Here is a 23,151-nt window from a genome sequence, read left to right as displayed (position 1 = left end):
CGTATATTACACAATGTGCCAAAGCTTGTATGAAGTGAATTTTCTTATAATGAGAAGGTTGGTGGTAATATTATAAATAGCAACAAAACAGTGGATTTGCTCATAGCTGGACATAGGAAAGCCGTAACATGTAGGAAAGTACTTCTACCTGTCTCTGCAAAAAGGAAGAACATGAGTGTAAAATGCTAGCAGATATTTTAGATGGAGACCCAAACTGATACCTGGGCTAAACCAAACATTCTCTGACGTTGCTACTTTCCATCTCAGAGGAAAAAATAAATATTCAGACCTGGCTTTGTGGTTTTGCCCCTTATAAAATTTCCAGTCCTTTCTCCCACTTCCTTCCTGCCTTCAAACAGTGCCATAAATACATCTTTTACTTTCCTTACAATTTGAAATACATACTTTATAGTTTAACAATACAGTGCCCTACATGCTGTCAGAAGAAAGCTTCCCTGAACGTGGTATAATTTATACCATATATGTAAAAAGTTGGTGTTTTTTATAAGTTTTATTTTGGAGTCCCATTAAATACAATGAAACATCCTCCAAAACTGCATAACACTGAACTAGTGTCAAATTAGATATGGTGGTATTTGATCATTATTCTTTTAAAAATGTTATATCTCTCTTCAGCCAACCTTGCCAGATCACCTACATAACAAAACAAGCAACGCAAAAGAACATAGAAAAGGATCAGGAACAGGTGTTAAAAGATATAACAATCTATTACACTTGGATAATGAAAAAAGTTTTTCTAATATCCAAAAGAGTATGACGTCAAAAGCTGGATAGACTATTTGTGGAAGCAATTCCATGAATGTATACTACTAAAAAGATTCTGTGCTCCAGTGCTCATCTGTATGGTAAGACACCTGGAGGACAGCCACACTTGAAGATCTCAAACCTAGGGTGATGTGAAATTATGCAACTCCTCATATACTGTATTCTGATTGTACTGTATAGGATTTGAAATCTTGAATTGGAATTGAGTTTAAAAAGTATAATAGGATCTTATTTTAACAATAGTCAAAGGATTATCTGGAGAAAAATTCTGTATCTTCTTTAGAGCTACCAAATCTGGATAGCAAAACTCAGTGACTGCTATAAGGAAGCTAAGAGATACACAACACCTAAACTCTTTGCTGCCATCTAGTAGTGATCTGGATTTTGGGAATCAGGATCTCATAGCCCTAAACTTATATAAATATATTAAACAGGAAAATACAAATAGTCCAGTGATCAAAATGTTTCTATTTAATATATAATGGTAGATATAACTGGGAAGAGAAGCTGTTTTTGCTATTCTACATAATGAATAAATATATGCAAAGTAAAATAGAGCTTCCTGGGAGCCACATTTTTTGTTGTTGTTGATTAGATCTTTGTTTACTGTCAAAAGAATGTTCTGAAATTTAGCAGAATGAGCAGCGAGGAAAGCATTTCCATGTGTTTGGGATCCTGGCATGCCATGCAGAACAGACCACCTATATCTATAAACACGTTTTAACTGCATAACTGTTCTTTAAATCATGATGAACACTTTTAGTCTCCAAATAATATTCTGTTCTATCATTAAAATATTTGTGACTATTCAGGTGTAACATAAAGATCTTTTTATAGACTATTTAAGCACAATATTTATAGTGGTAGCAGGTTGTATTTGTGAATATGTCCGGATTTGAATGATATACTAGTTGGAAGCACAATCACATGGATAGTTTCCTTCTCCTGTCTCTAAATGAGAAATGAATCATATCCATTATTCTTAAGGTGCACTGATTTCTTGTTTATTCTCCATAATTACCTTCAATTGTATTTTTCCCTCTTTCTCCTAGGATAAAAATACTAGCTGACCAGAACTCCTAATCCCCAAATGGCATTCTTACCAATTTTATTTTCAAAAGCAAATCTCTCAAACTTCCATGGCAATGCAAAACATGATCAATAGATGCATATCATCTGCCAGTGTTGCAGGTCAAGCTGTCCTGAAGGAACTTTTTTTAAAAGCTCTTTGAAGATTTTATGTATGGTTTCCAAGTCATTATGTACCTCAAGAATATCTGTTCTTCCTGAATGCAGATATTAATTGAGGCACTTTGATTCAGTATGCCTTTTTCCTTTCCTTTCCCTTTTCTTCTGTGCATCTGCTTACTCAGATAGTAAAACTGGAGAATGGAAGGCTTGTCCTAGGTTAAATCATCCCTTTACTGTTATTTTTTTATGCTATCTCATCCAGGTAGGTTTCAGTGCCAGTTCTGTTGTGCTTTAGGAATAAAACCGGCTGCAAGGACTATTTCCAATTCTAGATCTCTGCACACTCTGTCATAATAAAGTAGCGTGTGATTCTAAGATGTAGAAAAATCTTTTCCTCTTCATTGAATTACTTCCAGCTCACATCTATTCAAAGTAAGTGGGAAAAGCTTTCAGATCATGTTAAAAATGCCCAAACAGATTTAAGTCCTGTACCTCTTGTTTGAGAATTAAGTGCTGGCAGTGATCCAGCACATTGTTTTGTATGGTTGTCTTTGGTGAGGAATGTTGGATTATGAAATGAAGGATTTATAACATTCTTTATATCAGCTGGGTTCTGTCAGAAAATTAGCACTGTGCATTTGATGTAGTTAATAGCAAAGAATGATAGCTTTGGAAGGTACCTTAGAAATCATCTAGTCTATCCCCCACTGCAGGAACTATTAGACATTCTGCCTTTTTTGAAGACGTCCATTGAAGGAGAACTAACCAGTTCGTGTGGCATCTTTTCCACTGACTGACAGTTTGCCTGAATATACAACATTATAACTTTAATGTACTGGTTCTGGTCTTGCCCTCTAGGATGGTAGAGAATACATCCAATCCCTTTCTATGTGACGACCCTTAGGTGTCTCTTCAGTAAGCGAAATGCGCCCATTTAACCATTCCATCCTTTAACAATTCCTCATGGTTTCAAGACTCTTTGCCCTCCTGAGAGTTCCCCTCTGAACTTGTTCCAATTTGTCACTATCTTTTTTTCAATTGTGATGCCAAGAACTGGGCACAGTATTCCAAGTGAGATCTGATAAGGGCAAAGTAGAATGGAACAATTACTTCTCATAATCTGGACTACTGCAATTTGTGCTATATGGGACTGCTCCTGCAGTTGGGACAGAATGCAGTCCCCTGGGTACTGAACTGATGAAACGCACATAAGATGGAGAAGGCCCTGTTTTGTCTTTGGTGTGTGTGTATGTGTGTGTACACACACACACACACAGAATTGGTGCAGGCTTTGCATTTGTTGGCTGAAGGAGACTTTCTGAAATGCATGTGAAGAGCCTTACGCTTGTAGTTTAGTAAGAATGCTGGATGGTATAGTCAGAAAAATTCCTGCAGGTATAGAAATAAGCAAAATTTGCTGCTGCTTCACAGTTATCCAAATTGTTCTGCATACATTTGAACTGGGTTTTTTAACAGGTGTTACTCACTGTTGCAGAGGTTAAAATGACTTATTCTCTTCCTTCCAATGAATCCTAAACTACTGAGGTATCTCTGCATCCTGACCATCTCCTGAGCGATCCAAATTGAGCAGCCCCTTCCTCTTTTTATTAAATAAAAATGTAGTCCCTCAGTAATTTCCCCTCATTTTATGATCTTTAATTTAAAAAATTGCAATATTTGGATTGCTTTGTTTGATTTTTTAAGAGTTTAGATAGGCTGAATATCTCATTGTTGAACTACAGATGTTCTCCTTTACACCTCTGATAAGATGAGAAACACAATAAAAGTCTCTTCCAAACTTTTCTAACTATTTTTGTGAAAAGTTACACATTCTGTTTCTACAGGATTGAAGTTCACATCTCCATGGTGTTCTGAAATTTACTTTTAAGAGAAAAGTCTGGAGAGATGGGCAAGATAATCTCAATCTATAATAAGCATGTTTAAATACTGGCTTAATCTATGTAAAGTTGCTATGAAAAGAGTGGCATCAGTAATAATATATATTCTCTGTGTGTTTATGCACACACTTTCTTTTTGGCTTGGACAGCTGCTTAATCAATCAGCTTGGTCAGGTTTTCTAATATGCAGGAAAGAATTTGTGAGGCCCACCCAGTTCCCACGAAGTCAACATAAGTTTCCAAACACCTCTAGAGCTCCTACGTGCAAAAATGTGTGCAAACCATGTGATCAGTAAAGTCTTAGTCTCTTTGCAAAAATGCTGGCACCCATCCCAGTGGGATGAGGTTTTTGAGAAAGGAGAGATGGATCTCTGACATGCCAATGAAGAACTGCCCTTAGCCAAAGCATGGGCTGTGACTCTGTCTTGTGAAAGGTCATACTCAAAAGTTTAAGATGATGGTCTAGTTTCTTAAAGTTTTACTAGAAGTTCATGGATGTTATTTAGCTAAATTTCTGCAACATGATTACATGACAGTTGATTTCTGCAACTGTCCCCTCTTTACCTGGCTTGCCAGTTGCTTGAAGTTTACCATATATGATATTTAATTAATGGACATGGACAATTTTGTCTTTTTTGCCAAAGGATGAAACACTGGAAAACCGCCCCTACTCTTACTTATTAGCTCTGATTTATGGCAAACAATCGATGCAAGTTACATTCTTCAGCAAGGGAATAAAAGATTCTCAACAGCACATTGATAGTGCACCAGCTCCTATTTTCATGAAAATGACATATAGGTTCCATTGGCACTCTTGTCTCTCTCATGTTGTGCCACTGAATTTGCAAGGAAGTGGACTGTAGGCTACTTGCTCTGATTGTTGGCAGTGCCTTTTATGTTGTTTACATTAGCAGCATCAGAGTAAACTGGAACTGAGAGAACAGCAACTTTAAGTCGTGGTTTAGGAGGATTGCAGTTAATGTTATTTTTGGGTTGCAGATGATTGAGTTGGGGAAGGTCTGTTTTTAGGGGTGGTGTGTGTGTGTGATGGTATGAATGGGATGATGTGTGTATGTTATGTGTATGGGCAGCTGGCTTGATTGGACACTGAGTGGATGAGCAGAAGTGGACCAAAGTCCTGATGAGGTAGCTGGTTCGATAGTGATTTGGATGGCCTGTCATAAGTGTTCCTCATGCAGGATCTTACTATGGATGAGAGGGCCAACCTGTTGTGTATCACTTGAGACTTAGATAGGCATAAGGGAGCAAGGGGGGCTCCAGTCTTGGAAATATGCCCACCTATGTTTTTGTATGACACCAGCAAGGCAGGGAGAGTGGCTATTATTATCCAGGAGATTCTTGTGGCTTTCAGAGATGCTGCTCCAGAGATAACTGGATGTGGAACCCTATTTGTGAAGTTTGGCTCTAGGGAACAGATGGAATTGCTGCTATTGTACTGGCCTCCCAGTTCCACAGCTGCTTCCCTGCTTGAGCTTCTTCATACTATGGCCAGATTGGTGGTGGAGTTTCCCAGACTTATGATATAGCTTTGGAGTTCATGGCTACCATTGCAACCATAGACTTGATTGAAATCATTGAGAGTCTGACCCACACAGTGGGAGTCACATGTTAGATCTGGTTTTGTCTCGTGGCAGTGGCAATGTGATCTGGAGGTGGGGGAATTTTACCATTTGCCCCTCCTCATGGAAAGATTGCTGATTGCTTTGGAGCTCTGTATACCTGCTCCCTTCTGTATGGAGGTAGGACCCATTCGATCGGCCTGCCTCAGACATCTGATGAATCCTATTTGATTTCAGAGAACACTTGGGGAAGATCCTGAGGATCTAGTACACAGTTCAACTGAAGCCTTAGTCACTTCTTGGAATGAAAAAGTGGTAGTGGCCTTGGATCAGATTGTGCCTATGCTATCTTTCTCTGCATGCAGATTCTTGGGGGTCCTTTGATTTTCAGAGAAACTCAGGAAAATGAAGTAGCAGAAGAGATATCTAGAGCACCACTGGAGGAACAAAAATAGTAGATCTGACCAAACATGGGTAAAAGTCTTTATTAAGTATTGCATTGTGGTGTTAAGAGCAACAAAACGTAGCTATTCTCCACTCCCATTGCATCTGTGGATGCCATCTGGCTGCTCTGTTTAAGCTGCCCTGATCCCTCTTAGGAGGGATAGTTCAGAAGATTATTTGAAGGGTTGCTGTGAGGATTATTTGAAGCATCTGTTGGATAAAACTGCTTGGATTTCTTCTGAGCTGGACCCCAGCTGTACTGGTTGGTTTAGACATGGTCTGGTGGGGTTATATGGTAGGAGTTTGAGTTCGTTGATCTTGCAGATGTGGAAGGGCATCTGAGTTGTGAGCACAGCCACCTATTCATTAGGTCCATGTCCCTTCTGGCTGGTCAGTTTTTCAGGAAATTATGCATGATTGTGTCCAAATGGTGGTGAATTCAGTCTTGAATGGGGGGGAGGGGTTTCCATCTGCGATAAAGGTGTTAGCTATCTGCCTCCTTCTCAAGAATCTATTGCTGAATCCAGTGATGTTAGTTAATTTCCAGCATGTCTCCAACCTTCCCATATTGGAGGTTTTTGAGAAGATGGTCAAGTGCAGCTTCAGAGGGCTCTGGAAGAGATTGATTATGTGGATCTCTTCATGTCCTCCTGTTCTCTCTTGAAAATGGAATTTCCATTTGCAGTTTCTACATAATACCAGCTATGGCTAATTTGTATCTTAAAAACTTGAAAAGTAATATTAAAAATCAGAAGATGTGGGAAGATTATGATACAGAAATAATAATAATGGTAACTGTATGCTGTTCATCAAACAACTGTGCCTTAATTTTTCCCTCTGTCCTTCCTTCAAAGCTTATCTCAAATCAGGTTTTGGTATTTATCTGGGATTAAGTTTGGGTAGCTGCCTTGAGAATCCCCAGGGCAAAAGAGCAGGATATAACTTGAATAATCTATGATGGTGAATCATTTTAAGATTTATCTCTTCAAAGCACCACACAGCTGTATTTTTTCCTATTCTACAGTCTTTGCCATAGCTTCAGGGGATTACTAAACTAATCAGAGAATTTATCTTTTCCAATTAGCTTTAATAGTAATCTACATCCAGCACAGATCTCCTATGAAATTCAGTAGGTATTGTTCTGGGATACCCAGGAAGAATTGTGAAAGAGGAACAAGAAAATATAGAATATTACAGGCAGTTAACTGAGCAGGTAGAGCTTTTCTTATGCGTGCAGCTTTTTGAAGACAGATTGTTGAATTTATGCTTATACAAAGTTAAAAACCTATCCCTTCTGGCTTCTGTTATGGTGGCTTCTTCTGTGGTTGCACTTGGGACCGATTCCTCCTGCATTCTTGTCCTTAAGTAGTAGCATGCAAGTAGCTCCCAAGATGGCAGCAATGGATGACATCTACACACAGAAACTGGAGATTTTTCTTTATTTTTTTCTTGGACCAAAAGTTCTTGATGCTTATTCAAAACTGAATTTTAAAATTCCAGGCAGGCAGAGAGTCTTTTATAAAGGAGAACTGGTGGCATGTTGGTTGCTCATGCAAAAGCATGGTCAAAATCTCAGATGCAAGGTCTAAACTATCATTTAAATTTTTTTGGATGCCTGTGTTCACTAAAATTGCAAGCTGGGTTACAAAGATATACTGAGTTTAATCTTTTTACTATCCATGTTTTATAGCTTTCCAAACAGCTGGTTCAAACAGTACACCAAGGTTTTCAAATAATTCCCAACAAAAAGGCTTTTTTTATATAGCATATGCACAAGCATATGGAAAATGTTATTTTTTAAAGGAAAATAGCTGCATCTATATACTTTGCACGACAATTCAATTGGTCTGTTGGGTTGGTTTAGTACAATAAGTTAGCCGGCTTGCTTACATTACTAGAGATTTATATGCTTATCTAAATTAATATTACATAAACAATTACAAATCATCTGTGAGACCTTACCAGCTGCTCTCATCCCACAAAATAATTTGACCCTAAACCCCAAAGTATTCAGAAACATTCTTCACAGTCTGTTTTGATGGGCACCACTTCAAAGTGACTGTGGTTTAAAAATATGCTGCTATTTTGGTGTCCACTTGTGTGGGATAAAATTTCCCATCAGTAATAGTAAGACTGTAATAGGACACCAGAAAAAAAAAGAAAAGAAAAATAGGAGAGATAAAGAGAATGTTCAAGGAACATTTTTGCTGGTTTGCATATTTTGTGATGATGAAATAACTTTTAGAAGTCTTTTTTATTTAAAATAATTCTGGCTAATCAAATACAGAAACCAGAGCAGTGAATAGAACAAGTCCGAAGCAGTAGATTCTATAGAGCAGATTAGATATAATTTTAAAATGAATATTGAGCCTCTTATGGGCCATCATACACAGCTGGTTAGCTATGTTGGTCTGGTGGGTCACATTATGCACATTAAGTATATATATCAACGGATTAATTTTTTGTAGTTTTTACGTCTTCAGCTATTCCATCACCCATTTCAGAATCTTGCCTTGTACCTGCTGAACATGCATCACAATCACCAATAACTTGCTTGGTATTTACATATAATAGACATAGACTATCATTAAGGGAGAAATCTGGACAATCAGGGTTCCTGCTCATATATGTATGTCTCTATGTCCATATATATGTTTGTAGGTCCTCTTCAAGTTATCACTAAATGCATGGCTACTTCTTGGTTGTATTTAATAATTGTGATCCTATTACTTGCATAATATGTTGATGATAGGAATATAGAGTTACATACGCCTAATTAAACCAGATTCTGGTTAATATAGAACATTGATTCCAAGTAGCAGATTATAGTTTAACAAAGCAGATTGTGCGAATGTATCCACTGTTTAAAAACAAATGAAAAATTTCAAATTATTTTAGAAAATGTCTAAATACCGTATAAATACAAGGTAATCATTTCCTAATACCATATACATGAGTTTAGTCCTAGTATCAACAGAATTGTTTTAGATTAAGTAGTTTGTACTGTAGATTTTATTACCATGTAGTTAGCATATGCCAGTAGATAATATGTAGTGTTATTATATGAATTTGTGTGAAGTTATTAATGGACATGTGCAAGAGATGGAATACATGAGGCCCATTCAAAGAGGGCCATAAAGGTAGAAGGATTTATTCTGGTAAATGTAAGCTTATGCACTATGTGGAATAATACCAGAATGAAAACTTTTAAGACCATGCAACAAAAGATGGTTCTCAAAATAAGAGATGGTTCTCATGTGAACTGGAGGGGTGAAACTGGATGGGAACTGCAGTACTTCAGAGCAATCACAGACAATGAGGTACTGTACACAATGACTTCCCACTTTGGTTGTTTTAGAACTTCTGGCCGGCTAGATTTTCATTTTCATTTGGATATGTATATGTTTGTAAATGAGTGACTGAGTGAAGATTTTAGATAAAAAAAAGTGAACAGTAAATTAGAAACATCAGTATGTTTCTTCATGGCTGGAGACTCTTATTATATAAGAAATGGAGGGTTATAAAAACCCTCTTTATAACCTTCTGTGTGACATGATAGGCTTTCAATTAAGATCTCTCTGCCCTCCTGTGCCTCTGAGATAGAAATTGGTATGCAAAACATTTCACATCAAACTGCTTCAAATTAAAATAGGTATGAAATGCCTCAAATATGATGCATCCCTCTCAAGTATGAATTACTGTTCCATATGATTTGAGCTCAAAATAGCTCTGCTCATGAAACACATTATTTCAAGCCCTAAACGCTTCCAAAGTGCTTGAAACAACATATTTTGCCCTAGAAACAACTGTTTTGTATTTAAAAAAAGGACAAGATAGTTTGATTTGTAATTTTTGCACAACCTTAGAAAATTAGGTAGGCACAACTTGTTCTCCTGCATTTGCAAATCAACGTGGGTGGGCAGATGGTTTGGGGGGGAAGGAGGGAGATACAGAGAAAGATAGGCAACTTCTAGTAACACCAGAGTTCTACTCCATATTGTATTTGGCATTAGAAACTGAATAAAAACTATAAATACTCTTGTTCATCGAGAAGAAAACTGATCTCTGTCTTTGTATCATGTTTGCCATGGAAATTCTTAAACCACAAAATCCAGTATGTGTGTAAATACTAGGACATGCCTCTGAAAATCACACTTTTTTTCCCAAGCACAGATCTTTATCTCAAAGATAAAGTCCTGCAAAGGCTAAGTTGCATTCTGAACTGAGATCCATTTTCAAATTTCATTAAAATTAATGGCATCTCTTATCTGTCAATGTGGAGGTTTCATTGTATGGAACTGTTTAAAAAGGAGAATTATTCAACTCCAGCAATAATTCTAGTACACTAGAATTGTACTAGATGGTACACTATAAGGGTACTTGTAATAGCCTGTATTGGATTCATTTGGTACAGTTGCAAACAAATACTTAGGTTAGAAACAATAAGCTTAGAAGTGAGACAATTTTTTAAAATATTCTAAAAGCCGAAAGCAGAAAGGATTTCAAAGTTAAGAGCTATCACTGCATTAACTTTGGATGTATCCCTGTTCTTTCAGGCTGTATGTTTCTTTCAGCCATTTCAACAGTGAAAAATGTGTTGACAGTTATTTGAGCTAGATGTCTCCTTTAGTAAATGAGTTTCACCATTATTCTTGTTGTTGTTAAAGGAAAATGTCACAAACCTATTTTTTGAGTCAAAGCAAAATTTAACAAGATAATCTGTTTTACTTGGTTGAATATTTTTGTACAATTAAAATCTAAATCATTACTGTTTACTCAGTGTTTGATGAAATCATAAGACAATCTTGGCAGGAAAAGAGAAGTGATGAAAACATTTCGTTTAGCCTTTCTAAAAGTTACAGCAATGCCCTCTAAGTTCCCCAGGTTCTATTTGTTTTATCTGTTATTTGTTGAAAGAATATAAGGATATACGGGCCTGTCTGAGAGACTCCACCATTCTTACAGAAATTAATTACAACTTCTCAATTGTTCTGACTCCATATGTACCAATTTCACTTTAAATGAAATTAAGTAGCCACACTCCAGAATAACTTGTTCAATGTCCTGTAGTCCATAGACTATTTCTTGTTTATTATTATTTATTAGACTTATATCCTGCATTTATTTTGTACTACTTCAAGTGGTACATAATGCTACTGCCTCCTATTTTCCTCACAACAGCTGTGTCAATCCTGTGAGCTGGGTTGGGCTGAGAGAGAGTGACTAACTCAAAGGCACTCAGCTGGCTTTCATGCCTGTAATTCAGTTCTCCTGGTTTCTAGTTCAGAACCTTACATCAAATTGCTCTCTGCTTTTTAGGGACTGTTAGCCTTTAGGCTTTGTATAAAGATTATCTCCTGTCTCCAGCAATATATAGTTTTCTATTCCATTAGCAAAGTCTGCCACCCACTGCACTAGCTGGGCTGAGAATGGAATGCAAAACCTGCTTGGCAGATATGACCTGCTGAAGGAAAGGATCAAGGAGACATGTTGATACAATACATGTATGGCATTTGGATGACCCCATCTTGGTTTATTGATTTACTGCAAGAGCAATCCGCTAGCTCTTCCAAGGCTATAGCCACAACATGAAGTAGACAATTTCATGGACTTATTATTGTTGTATACAAAACAACATGAAATCACAGCTGCCAGGCCTTTAGCTGGTGTTGACCTTCATTCACATTGAGTTCTTCCCAAGAACCTAGGATGTTGTAATGTATCAGTGTAGTATATGTGTGGATCTAGGCAGTATGGCCTTTTGTAATTGATGGAAATTTTGTCAATGTGCAGATTTTCAAAGTGCCATCCAAGTTTTTTTGATATGGCACCTAGTGTGCTGATAATTAGGACCACAACTGCCAGTTTATGCCATTATTATTATTATTATTTAAGTGGTCTTTGCATACATAGGTATGTGTGTTTCACAACTCTGAAAACTGAAACTTGGAAAGTCTAACCAATTATCCTCCAACTTCTGTCATTTATGCTGTTCTAAAATGACTTATTTGTAAGGATAAATTATAGAATGAAGATGCTATTCACTTGACCTATCTTCTTTTACTGCAGTTATCCGGGCCAAGGTAGTGGGCAAGAAGCTTATGAAAGATGGACCGTTTGGGACAATGCGATACACTGTCAAACAAATGAAGGTGTGTGAACAGATGCCAGTCATATTGTGTTGAGACAACAAAACATTTTCAGAGTTCATCAGATATGTCATTTAATCCCCTGAGCTCATTCTTATCCCAAATAATTAATGGCTTGTATAATTTTGTGAATAAGCAAAGGTAATTTCACACATGTAAGCTATTTTACTTTCTCCATGCAATGTTGTGCTATTTTCTGCATGCATGGAAATACCTAGATGTTCATTTGTGTTAAGTTTTCAACTTGACACACATTTAACTTTTCAGGTATATAGAAACAGTTGTTTATAATTTGTACTCATTAACAGTTTAGTGTAATAAGTCATTGCTACTGTGGCCTTAGAAGTAGGAGGAATCTGCCTCTCTCTAAAAGTAAAAATCAGATAGTAATTTTGTGATTAAAAGTCACTGATTTCAGCACAGAATCTTAAGACTGATCACCTAATTTCATCTGACTGATAGAAACTAGATGAAAATAGCAAGCAGATATCTTTAAAAAGTTGAGTATAGAAAGGAGTATTAGAAGAATATGGGAGTTTTATCTTTTGCCCCTGCTTTCTATGTGCATTATATTCCAGTGGAAAAAAAAGATGGCTTAGGAGAGAAGTACAGGGAGTCTTTGCTTAACAACCACAATAGGGACTGGAAAATTGATTGTTAAGCAGGGTGGTTGTTAAGTAAGTCGTCATGTGACTGGACTCGATTTTACCATTTTTACAAAGGCTGTTAAGTGAATCACATGGCTGTTAAGTGAATTCAGCTTCCCCAATGGACGTTTTTGTGGATTGTTGTGAGAATAAATTTTGAGGAGATAATACTATCTATTCTACTTTAGGTTTTTGTGGTATAAGTGGGTCAAACAAACAAACAAACAAACAAATGAATCTAAAATTATTTGGAAAATGAGCTCTGAATCTCTTAATTTTGGGGCAGAAAGAGTTAAGAAGTGCCCCAGTTGTTGTTTTTTTCAACAAATTTGACAGTGACAAACCTACATGAAGCTCATTATGTGGAATTTAGAAATAACTGGACACTTGGAGTTTGACTTGTTCACTTTGAAGAAAAAAATGTTCCCTCCTCTCTTCCTATGGGTCTTCTCTGTACTTCCAATGTAATAAGCAGACTTTGCTTGAACCTGTTGCTCTGGACATTCTTCTGTTAACTGACCTCTTATTATGTAATGTTAAAAATCTGCTCTGGTTTATTTTTCTTGGCTGTTACATCTCAGTCATAAGACTAGTTTAATGTCTTTAGAAGAATGAGGATTAAAAAAACAACAACAAGAGACTTTGGCAGTGACTGTAGAAATCTGAAACATATTACACAAAGTAATTTAGTCATTTAGCAAAATAGCCACTTGCCTGCCTCCTAATAACAGTAATTCTCTTTATATGGCATCATCTATCCAACTTAGTATGAAAGCTGTGAGCAAGCAAAGGTGGTTTTGTAAGCCATTACAAACCAGTGTTGACACCAAAACCAATGTTGACATGCCCGCTTAGTCCTGAGTAGAATTTTAGCTTGTAATGACAGATCAGCTCCATGAGTAGCAATCTACCTTGTTGGACGCTCTAACAGAAACACAAACGTGGGGAACCCCGGTTTCAATAGATCTGAGAATGGAACAGGTTCCACTGGATTCTGCTCAAGGCTAATAAAAGTTGTCTGCTATTCTATGTCTTTTGAAGCATCAAGGGATATTGGTTTCTTTTTTGAAGCCTTTGCAAGGGAAAACTAGATGTGACTGTCTGTTTTTGAATGGAGTCAAGGTATGTGTGCTCTACAAACCTAAACCAATACTAATATTTATCTTAGCTGCTCTCCTTGGATGTTGGGAACTGTAGGCCAGGACTCTGGAATCATGAGGGATGCACATTCTGCTTAATATGAAGGGGGATGAGGAAGTTGCTGGATAATGGGAGAAGTGATGGGTTTGGGGTTTTTTGGTTGCACTGCATTTCATTAAAAATCTTCTGTGTGTGCTCTCTCTTTCTCTAGATGTATAGGGGTTTTGACAAGATGCCACATGTTCAGTATATCTACACGGAGGCCTCTGAAGGTCTTTGTGGGGTCAAACTGGAGGTCAACAAGTACCAGTATATGATTACAGGTAAAACATAACACATTTTCTGTCACAGCTTGCTTACAAGACACTATTAGCTATATTTTTAGAGGCTGAAGTTCAGTGCTAGTGGGTGTGCTTTATTAAGTGTTTATTTCATTAATTATATCGAGGTCTGTTATCATGGATGGATATGTTTGTTTTGCACTAAGATGTCAGGTTTTAAATTAGAAATACTAAAAATAATTAACATACATAATTAAGGACCTGTTTTAAAGGGTTTGTGTTTAAGGCTTTTTTAAAAAACCCAGTAAAATATTAGTCATCTCAACTCAGCTGGGAGTGCATTCCAAATGAATGAGGCAGCAGCAGAATACTCCTCATCACATGATTACAGTGAGTTGGGGGAGGAATTTTAAAGAAAGAGTTGTTCTCTCAAGTAGTTGGAACCCAAGCCTTGTAGGGTTTAAAAAACAAACAACCAGAACATTGTATTTCACAAAGAAATATTTTTCTGTCTTTACATCCCAAACTACTAGAGACTGGAAAGATCTGTGCTCAAGAAATGCCTCTTGCCATATCCTCCAACTCTACCCTAAATTCACCAGCAGAGACTGTTCTTATAGTGCTGCTTGGGGCTGACCTCTATGACCAGTATCAGCCACTGACCCTTTCTTGAGGGCAGGAATACACATCACTCTTTATCTGCCCCAGCTCCCTGAGAAGGCAGCCTCTGCTTGTGTTTTTCTATTATGCATCAAAAGTAGTGTTTTCTACTATTTCTGTTGGCTCAAGCTGCACTGTTCAGTTTGCCTGCTGTACCTCCATTCCAATTGGTTACTGTGAACTGTGACAGGAACGTCCTCCAATTACTGGTTGCTACCCTTTGGAGTTATTTTTTTACAGGTCTACTGATGGAGCAATAAAGCAATGGATTTTTTTTTCTTCACAAGCTCACTGCTGAAACAATGAATTGGTGCTCTTTTCTTATGTTCACTGATGAACCAATGAAAAGGTGGACCTCTCTTTTTTTTTTTAATGAAAAAATGAATTTAATGAATTCATTGATGAAATAATGGAACAATGAGACCATGGACCTTCTTTGTTTTTTTTAACCAGATGAAATTGACTAAGGTCTTCCACTTTCTCCTACTAGTCCAAGTGACAGGAAAAATTATACTATTGTGGTAATTTAAAACAAACAAACAAAAAAAACCCTAGTCCATTAGAGGTAAAGAAGAAGGGGAATCCACCAATCAGGAGCCATGGTAAATGCAGTTTGGGTAGAACAGCAAGTTGTCACTCTGTCCAAAGAGAAAAAAGGTTGAAATTTGGAAAGGGATTTCTTAAGCAGCTTCATTTCAAATTGGTTTACATAAAGGAGTCCAACAGCTTAAGGCTGCAGTGAGGAAGAGCCTTCAGTCTAAAGTCCAGAGGTTGGCCATTAGGGAAAAAGCTCTCTTGACGGCAACCCTTGTTTGTGGAAGGCTTTCTAAAGAAAGAGTAATAAATACTTGTTTTAACATCCTCTTAGTTCCAGGTTAAGGTATCTTCTTTTCCTGGGCCTTTTTAAACAACATAATAGAGATTTATTATTTCTGTCTGATGCTGATGATTATTGGGTATTTGTTTTTAACTAATTTATCTGCTTAATTGGCTTTTATTAGAATTGTATCAGTAAAATACCCCACTATGACAAATTAAGTCAATTGCTCTTTCCAAACTTACTGTAATTGCAAATGTTAAAAAAAAAATTGCATTAGAAAAGGATAATTTTTGAGTTGTTTTTCTCCTAATAAATTAGAAAATTACCTTGAGCTATCAAATGAATGATACTGCAATGGATAATTTGTGCTTATGTTTTCTAGGTCGAGTTTATGATGGAAAGGTTTATACTGGACTGTGTAATCTGAATGAACAGTGGGATCAATTGACCCTGTCTCAGCGCAAAGGGCTAAACCATCGTTACCACCTAGGTTGTGGCTGCAAGGTATGGGATGCTTCTGCCAACCCTGTGCATTTGAGATGTTCATTTATTATTTGTTCAATCAATTTGTACAGTTGCCTATTTGACACGTGGTTCAGAGTAGCATTCATCGTTAATAAACAACATGAACTCAATAAAAACAACACAGTAAAATAAATAGTAAAATGCATAATCCTAAACAGAAACACATAAAGTGGTGTTAAAAATGCATCCGATGGGTCATACCACTCCCAAACACAATACCTGGGAGAAAAAAGCAGCTGTTGAATGCCTTCCAAAAGGAAGACAGCCTCAGGGCCAACCGAATCTCAGGTGGAGGGATACTCTTCCTAGGAGCAAGGGAAGCAACAGAAAAGGCCTGTCTCTTGGGTCCCGCCAGATGACGTTGCTTTATGATGAGACCTAGAGAATGTCTTCCCTGTCGAATCTTACTAGAGGTGCAGAAATGGTCAGGGATAGACAAATATGTGTCATAAAGGGCTTTATAAGTAAGAACCAACACCTTGAATTCCATCTAGAAGCACACTGGTAAACGGTGCAGTTTGTGAAATAGAAATGTGACATGGGCATCCTGAGGTATACCAGTAACTACCATGCTGCTGCATTCTGAACTAGCTGAAGCTTTTGAGTGGTCATCCAAGGGTGGCCTCACGTAGAGCACATTGAAGTAATCTAATTGTGAAATGACTAATACATGAGTGAGGATAAACAGGTTTTCCTGATCTAGAACTGATGCACAAGATGGAGCTGCGCAATGTCCCTTTGAACCACAGAGGCCGTCTGCTCTTCAAGCAGGAGTTTAGGAGGACCTCCAAATTACTCAGTCTATTTAGGGTAGTGCAACCCCATCCAGAACCAAAGATGGAAAAGTGTCATCAGCATGCTGATGATATCTAGCCCTGTGTCAACAGATGACTTCACCCAGTGATCTCATGTAGATGTTAAGCAGGAATGGGGAACTGAACTGAAGTCTGAGACACCCCACAAAGTAACAGCCTTGGGCTAGAACTCTGCCCCCTATCAATATTGAATGGAACTGACCCTCGAAGGAAGGAGGAGGAGACTGCAACACCTTGCTTTCCACCCCCAACCCTCTGAACCAGTCCAGAAGGATACCATGATTAATGTTCTGGGATGGATGGTTCAAAAAGGCAACAAAAGGAAATTATACTCCTTGTGAAAATCTGGAGAAGAAAATGAGCCCTGCAAGGTCCAGGAACTTTATTCTTGTTGCTCCCCCACTAGGATTAGGATTTCCAGACTCAACAAATCACCAGATAGTTTAAAATACTGGAAATGTGTTTTCAAGATTAAAAATAGGTTGAAATAATTCTTTACCCCTTGACTAGTCTACTGATAACTGTCTAAATCTGCTACTTTTTGTAACTAAGAGAAGGTAGATATTAGCCCAAAGTTTCAGGATTATAAAGTGTCTGATTCTTTTTAGATCATTCAACACCTTTCATTTGTTTTATCTTGTAATTATAGATTAAGCCCTGCTACTACCTTCCTTGCTTTGTGACCTCCAAGAATGAGTGCCTCTGGACAGACATGCTTTCCAGCTTCGGCCAACCAGGGTACCAGTCAAAACATTATGCTTGCATCAAACACAAAGATGGCTACTGCAGCTGGTATAGAGGATGGGCACCTCCTGATAAAACCATCATCAATGCAACTGACCCCTGAAAATCCAATTCTCTTTCTTTCCTGTTCTTTCCCTCCCATGTGGCTGAGCATTCTTTGGACACTAACGCATATTTGATCATGATCACAACCATGATATTAGTGCCTGTTTCTTGCAATTTTTAGCACTTCGAACTTTTGTGATTTTTAAATCTATGCTGTCTTAACTCTTTTTTAAAATCATCTTTTAAAAAAATTACTCTCATCCCTTGTTGATCAAATATTCATCTGGTATGTGAACAGAAGTTCCCAGATAATCAAGGGAGCTTTTGCTCAAAATTCTATAGCACTATACATATAGCAATATATATTTTTGTAGGAAAACACAAATCTCAAAAATTTCCTGATTAAAATTCTATTCCCTCTTCTTTTTTTCCTGTGCTGCTGCTTTTTTTCTCAGTTTTCAGAGCAGGTAGCTATAATTGCAGCCAGTTGGGATTAATCACCATTGTGAGCCACATAATGAAAGGATGCAAAGAAAGTCACCATGCTTATACAAGGTGGAATGTGAAATATTTGGGAAATTCAGATGCATGAATTTAAAAGGTTGCATACTTCAAAATGCCTGTCCATTCCAATATGAATGTAGAAATTTCATGGCAGTTCTAGGTTTGCACAGGAAATGAATGAGCTTCTTTTTTTAAAAAAAATCAAAACTAACTAAAATGAAGCGAATATGTCTTTTAAATACAAATGCAGAACTAACCTGTTGAGAACCAAATCAAGACCAGATACTTTTGTGTCTTTGATCTGGATATAAAACTGCCTTTTCAACATTTATTTTACACACAAATTTCCCAGAGTTATTTGGAGAGGGGACAAAGTGGGAGCACAGGAGGAAAGAGACCCCCACTCCCCAGGACATATTAATGTAAGAAACCAGCTGCCCAAACACTGTTTTTGCCGAACAAAAAATGTATATAGATATAATGACATAAGCTATTTTTTGACAGAACATGATTCTGTTTCATGCTATAAGTAATAAAAAGTTTGATGCTTTTGTTTCAAAGGAGCAACCATTCACATTCCAAGTCATTAGTTACTGTTTTATTTTTTAATTCTAAAGCTACTGGAGCTCTGGTGATTTCTAAAGTAGTAATAGTCAATTTTTATTCCCTCCCCTGTATGCTTGTTTTCCTTCTTGCCATCAAAATAAGGGCCAATTCAAACAACTGTTCTAAGACTGAAAGTTTTCCATGGTCCCCCGTCCCATTCCCTTAAAAATATACAATAGGATGGTGTTGTGAAAGTGCCTTACTATTGTATGGTTACTGGTTCCTCCTATATTCTGAAAAACATTTTAACTTTTTTAAATAGTTTTTCATGATGTGGTATTTTGTAAATTTTATTATATAGGAATCTTTTCACAATATTTTATTCTCCTGTGAATACTGGGATGGGATTGAAGAGGTGGAAGTGAAGGATTATTTCTTCATAATATTTTCCATCTCATTAAGAGTCTGTTTATCAGTATGCACAGTGAAAATAAATACACAGAGAAGATGGGCAGGGAATATTAAAACCCACTTTTCCTGCTATTGATGTAATTCCTAAAGATCTAGATCTATTAACTAAAATAACATTTTAGGGGAGGCTATTATGTGTTCTACTGCTGGCTACAGTTAAACAGCCCCTGTGGTTGTGGGCTCACTCTGCTTTCTAGCAGTAAGGAACTGGCTGTTCCACTTTCACTACAGTCTTTGTTTCTATTATGAAAAAGTATAATATAAAAATCTTGTAAAAGTAATTTAAGAGCAGGGTTGCTAATGGGTTTGGCAACTACATAATTTACTGAGGCTTTAGAATGGAGTGAAGATTAATACTTAACACAAGCACACATTCTGTCTTATTGTGCTGTTATCATTTGTCTTACATTATTTTCTATCTTCAATTCATTCCTCATAAGAAACAGAGCTGCCGTAAGTTCAAAATTGTTCTATAATAAACTGAAAAATGTACGTAGTTGTCTCCTCCATTGAACAGAATAAGTCTTTATAGCAGAGAGAGCTTAATATTATCAGTAGAGCTTCCACGGCCCCAAAGAGATGGCTGAGCAGGAGTGAGGACACTCATACACAGAAATCTCCCATAACCTCACTGCAGATATATATACCACATGGTTTCAGGAAAGTATCTAATTGCTACATTTTCCACAACTATTTATATGTTTATAAACCACAATGTAAAAGTTGCTAACACTAAGTAGATTCAGAGTTGTTTCTGTAAAAAGACTAGTTTATACTGCAACCGGCCAAAATCATAAAAGCCAGTAATATGGATTGTCCCATTTCTAGAGATAAACTTGATTTAAGCTCAGATCTGAAAGGCAAGAACAAAGCAGCTGTCTCAGATTTTGGTCTCTCCTTTCACTGAATGGCAGCTCTAGATTTTTATTATTTTCACTTATTAAGATCTTAAGATCATACCTGAGACGCCATAAAACTGCAATCAAGAAAATTGTGAAAATCTCTTTTATTGCTAAGAAAATACATGTTCTTATACAGGTTGTAATGTAGCTCTGTGTTTGTAAGAAATAAAATAGCCTACCCATCCAATAAAATGTATTTCTCTCTATGGGTGTCTGTTATGCCCCACAGAAAATGGAGTTATTTGAGGGGGAGTCATAGTTCGATCAGCAATCCTCTCCTACAGGGTGGTTTGGTTCTTGCTTTTGTTTTAATGAGGCAAAAAGAGAGGGGGAAAAACCCAGCAAAAAATACATTTCTTTTGGGATGCCTTCAATGTTTTCAGTGCTAATTCTTTTACAGTATTTTCTTTTTAAAGAAAAGTAAGCTGCCCGGAGTTTGGTACAAGATGGGTGACTATATAAATGTTTTAAGTAAGTATAGGGCTTTTCATGATTCCCCTTGTACAGACTGTAATGTGGGATTTGAAATGGTAGTCTGACTCAAGTGTGATCCTCCATCCAGCATACTGGCTGTCAACAAGATAGCCATAGTGCTTAGTTTTGTATTTGATGTATGGGCCTGAGGCATTCCTGTTAAAGTCAGCTGGTATCTTTCCATTGATTCCAGAAGTTACAAGACCTGGTATGCCCAGTTATGAACTCATCTGCAGGGGATTCAATTTAGCCTGTCTTTTTTTTCAGAAGGAAGTTGCATTAAATTCAATGGAGGCTATTCTCAGGAAAGTGTGCATATGACCGCAGAATTAGAATTTAATTCTATTTACACCTTAGTAATAAGACCCACTGAACTCTATTCAACTCTCTTTTGTAGAAACAGGCCTAGGACTGGGATGTAAAGAATTGTTTTCTCTTTTGCATTACCATTGCTAGCAATTATGAACATTAGAGTGGAAATAAATGCAATCTAGGAGAAAGCTCCTCCCCAAAAGGAATGTACTTTTTGCTTAGTTTAGTAGCACTGTTTACAGTTTTCCACCTTGTTTTGTTATTTATAAATTTTATATTCATTGAATGTATATTGTCTTTTATGTTCACTTTTTATAGTGTACTTTTATTCTAAACAATAAAGTGTTTTATTTCTTACCACAGATACTCTATCATCATCGCTATTGTAACTCATTTTGCTCTATAAAAAGGTATCCGTCAGAATATTGTTGGTGTGACAAGCAAAATGCTGATGCACATCTGATCTTTCTTATGGGCAAATTCTATTATGTTTGTCATATGTAGGTTGTATGCATATACACAAACACCAAATCTCAATAAATCAACCAACCTAAATTGTTCCTAGCTTTCACATTTACACATCATTAGCAACACGTGTGAAACAGTATATGTATAGTCCTTCACATTACCTGCCTACAAAATAAAATACTGTAGTACAACTTTATGCCTACCAGATATTACTGTTTTTTTATAGTTGCAAGCAGTCTTCTATCTGGCAATGTGAATAAATATAGCTATCCTCTCAACACTCACTTCCATATCAACCCAACCATTAATAGCAAGGATGTGATTTGTCCCTGTTGCTCTGTAGGCTAACAGCCCAGTCATTGTGTTCAGAACATTTGAACTGATGTCACTCAAAAGCAGGTATTTTGTTCCAATCTCAGAAAACCTAGTAAATGCATGCATTCAGCTCAGATCATTTCAAAATAATGTTTCAAGGATGGAACATTTGAGGCTGAAATATTTTGCATATCCCTGGCCAAAACAATATATGATAGATCATTCATGAAATTCTATTTCATCACTCTTGTAGATGCTAGCAAAAAAGACTTTGTAGAGGAAAAAAAATTAACTTAGGGTAATATATGGCCACTCAGTTCCCAAAATCACTATTAGCCATGATGTGAGTTCACCTACATTTGGAATGCTAAAGATTTCCTATCCCCTAATTAAATGATAGAATTCTTTTACCATTAAATCACTAGTCTGTCTATGCTATATTATGCCAACAGAGTGATGAGTGTTTTCTAGCCTAAAAACACTAGGAATCAAACCTGGGAGATTTTTTATGAAAAGCACACTACTATGCTATTTACCTTACTCAAAGTTCCTGAAAAAACTATAGATATTTAGAACAAGCAAAGTTCTTCAAAGTTATTTTAGTGCAGTATATCACAGGGTGAAATTCCACTCTGACAACAATAATATGCACAGATTTATGGATCCTAAATTAAACAAACCATTTCCCTAAAGTAGCACTGACGGAATCAGAGTGTGTAATTCTTCTGGATTTGCATTCCTGGAATTTACAAAAGCAAATTATGAATGGACTCAAGCAAGAAAGGAAGGAAATCCTGGAACAACATAGCATAAATAATTGAAAGGAAGGAACAACATCTTCATACGTAAATATTTTTTTTAATGCATTTTTGTTTTATTACATGCTGTCTTCCTTACGGAGATATAAATTTAAAGAAAAACATGTTTTGCTTCTTGAATAAGGGCATATATTTCATTGCCTAGAGATGCCCCACTCCAGGCTACTCATACTTTAGTAAATATACGTAGGTGGACATTGAAAATGCTTTGGTGTCTTGCAAAGTTTGAATTTATTTTTTTTTTCTTTTTAAAGTATAGCAATAGAGTTTTGTTGAAGCTTTAAATTAAAACTTTGTTTAATATTTTGATATGTTTTAATCTTAAATACATTGATGTGGGAACATACTCTTCCATATCTATCATATCTAGGGAACTTAACATAATTTCAGAGGAGACAGCAGGAAATAATAGGGGAGGGCCAAGGTGTCCACAGGAAGGATGAATTCCAAAACCCTGCAAGTTCCACATGTATGTGCATCATGACATCTCATGCATGTACAAAAGGGGTAGAGCCTGCACTGTTGTGTTACAATCCTTCTTTTATAATTGATGAAATTGGATTCTGTACACGCCTCTGGGGAGAACAAGAAAACTTACATAAAGTCTGAGAATTTC

The 23,151-nt window shown here is 36.8% G+C and overlaps 1 protein-coding gene across 1 annotated transcript in view; it reads left to right on the top strand.

Moving 5' to 3' along the window:
* The window catches only part of TIMP3 (TIMP metallopeptidase inhibitor 3), a 40,007-nt gene extending 18,709 nt beyond the window's left edge, over window positions 1-21,298 (top strand). Inside the window, exons 2-5 of the mRNA XM_007427865.4 lie at window positions 11,969-12,051; window positions 14,047-14,158; window positions 15,979-16,100; window positions 17,586-21,298. Of these exons, the coding sequence (XP_007427927.1) occupies window positions 11,969-12,051; window positions 14,047-14,158; window positions 15,979-16,100; window positions 17,586-17,783 (515 nt within the window). The 3' untranslated portion in view covers window positions 17,784-21,298. The remainder of the gene's footprint in view (window positions 1-11,968; window positions 12,052-14,046; window positions 14,159-15,978; window positions 16,101-17,585) is intronic.
* The last annotated feature ends 1,853 nt before the right edge of the window (window positions 21,299-23,151 follow it).

This window comes from Python bivittatus, unplaced genomic scaffold, assembly GCF_059951505.1.
Source record: "Python bivittatus isolate LINGU-HERP-01145 unplaced genomic scaffold, Pbiv_v1 ctg000330_np1212, whole genome shotgun sequence".
Taxonomy (NCBI): domain Eukaryota; kingdom Metazoa; phylum Chordata; class Lepidosauria; order Squamata; family Pythonidae; genus Python; species Python bivittatus.
This window is presented reverse-complemented; position numbering and strand designations above follow the sequence as displayed.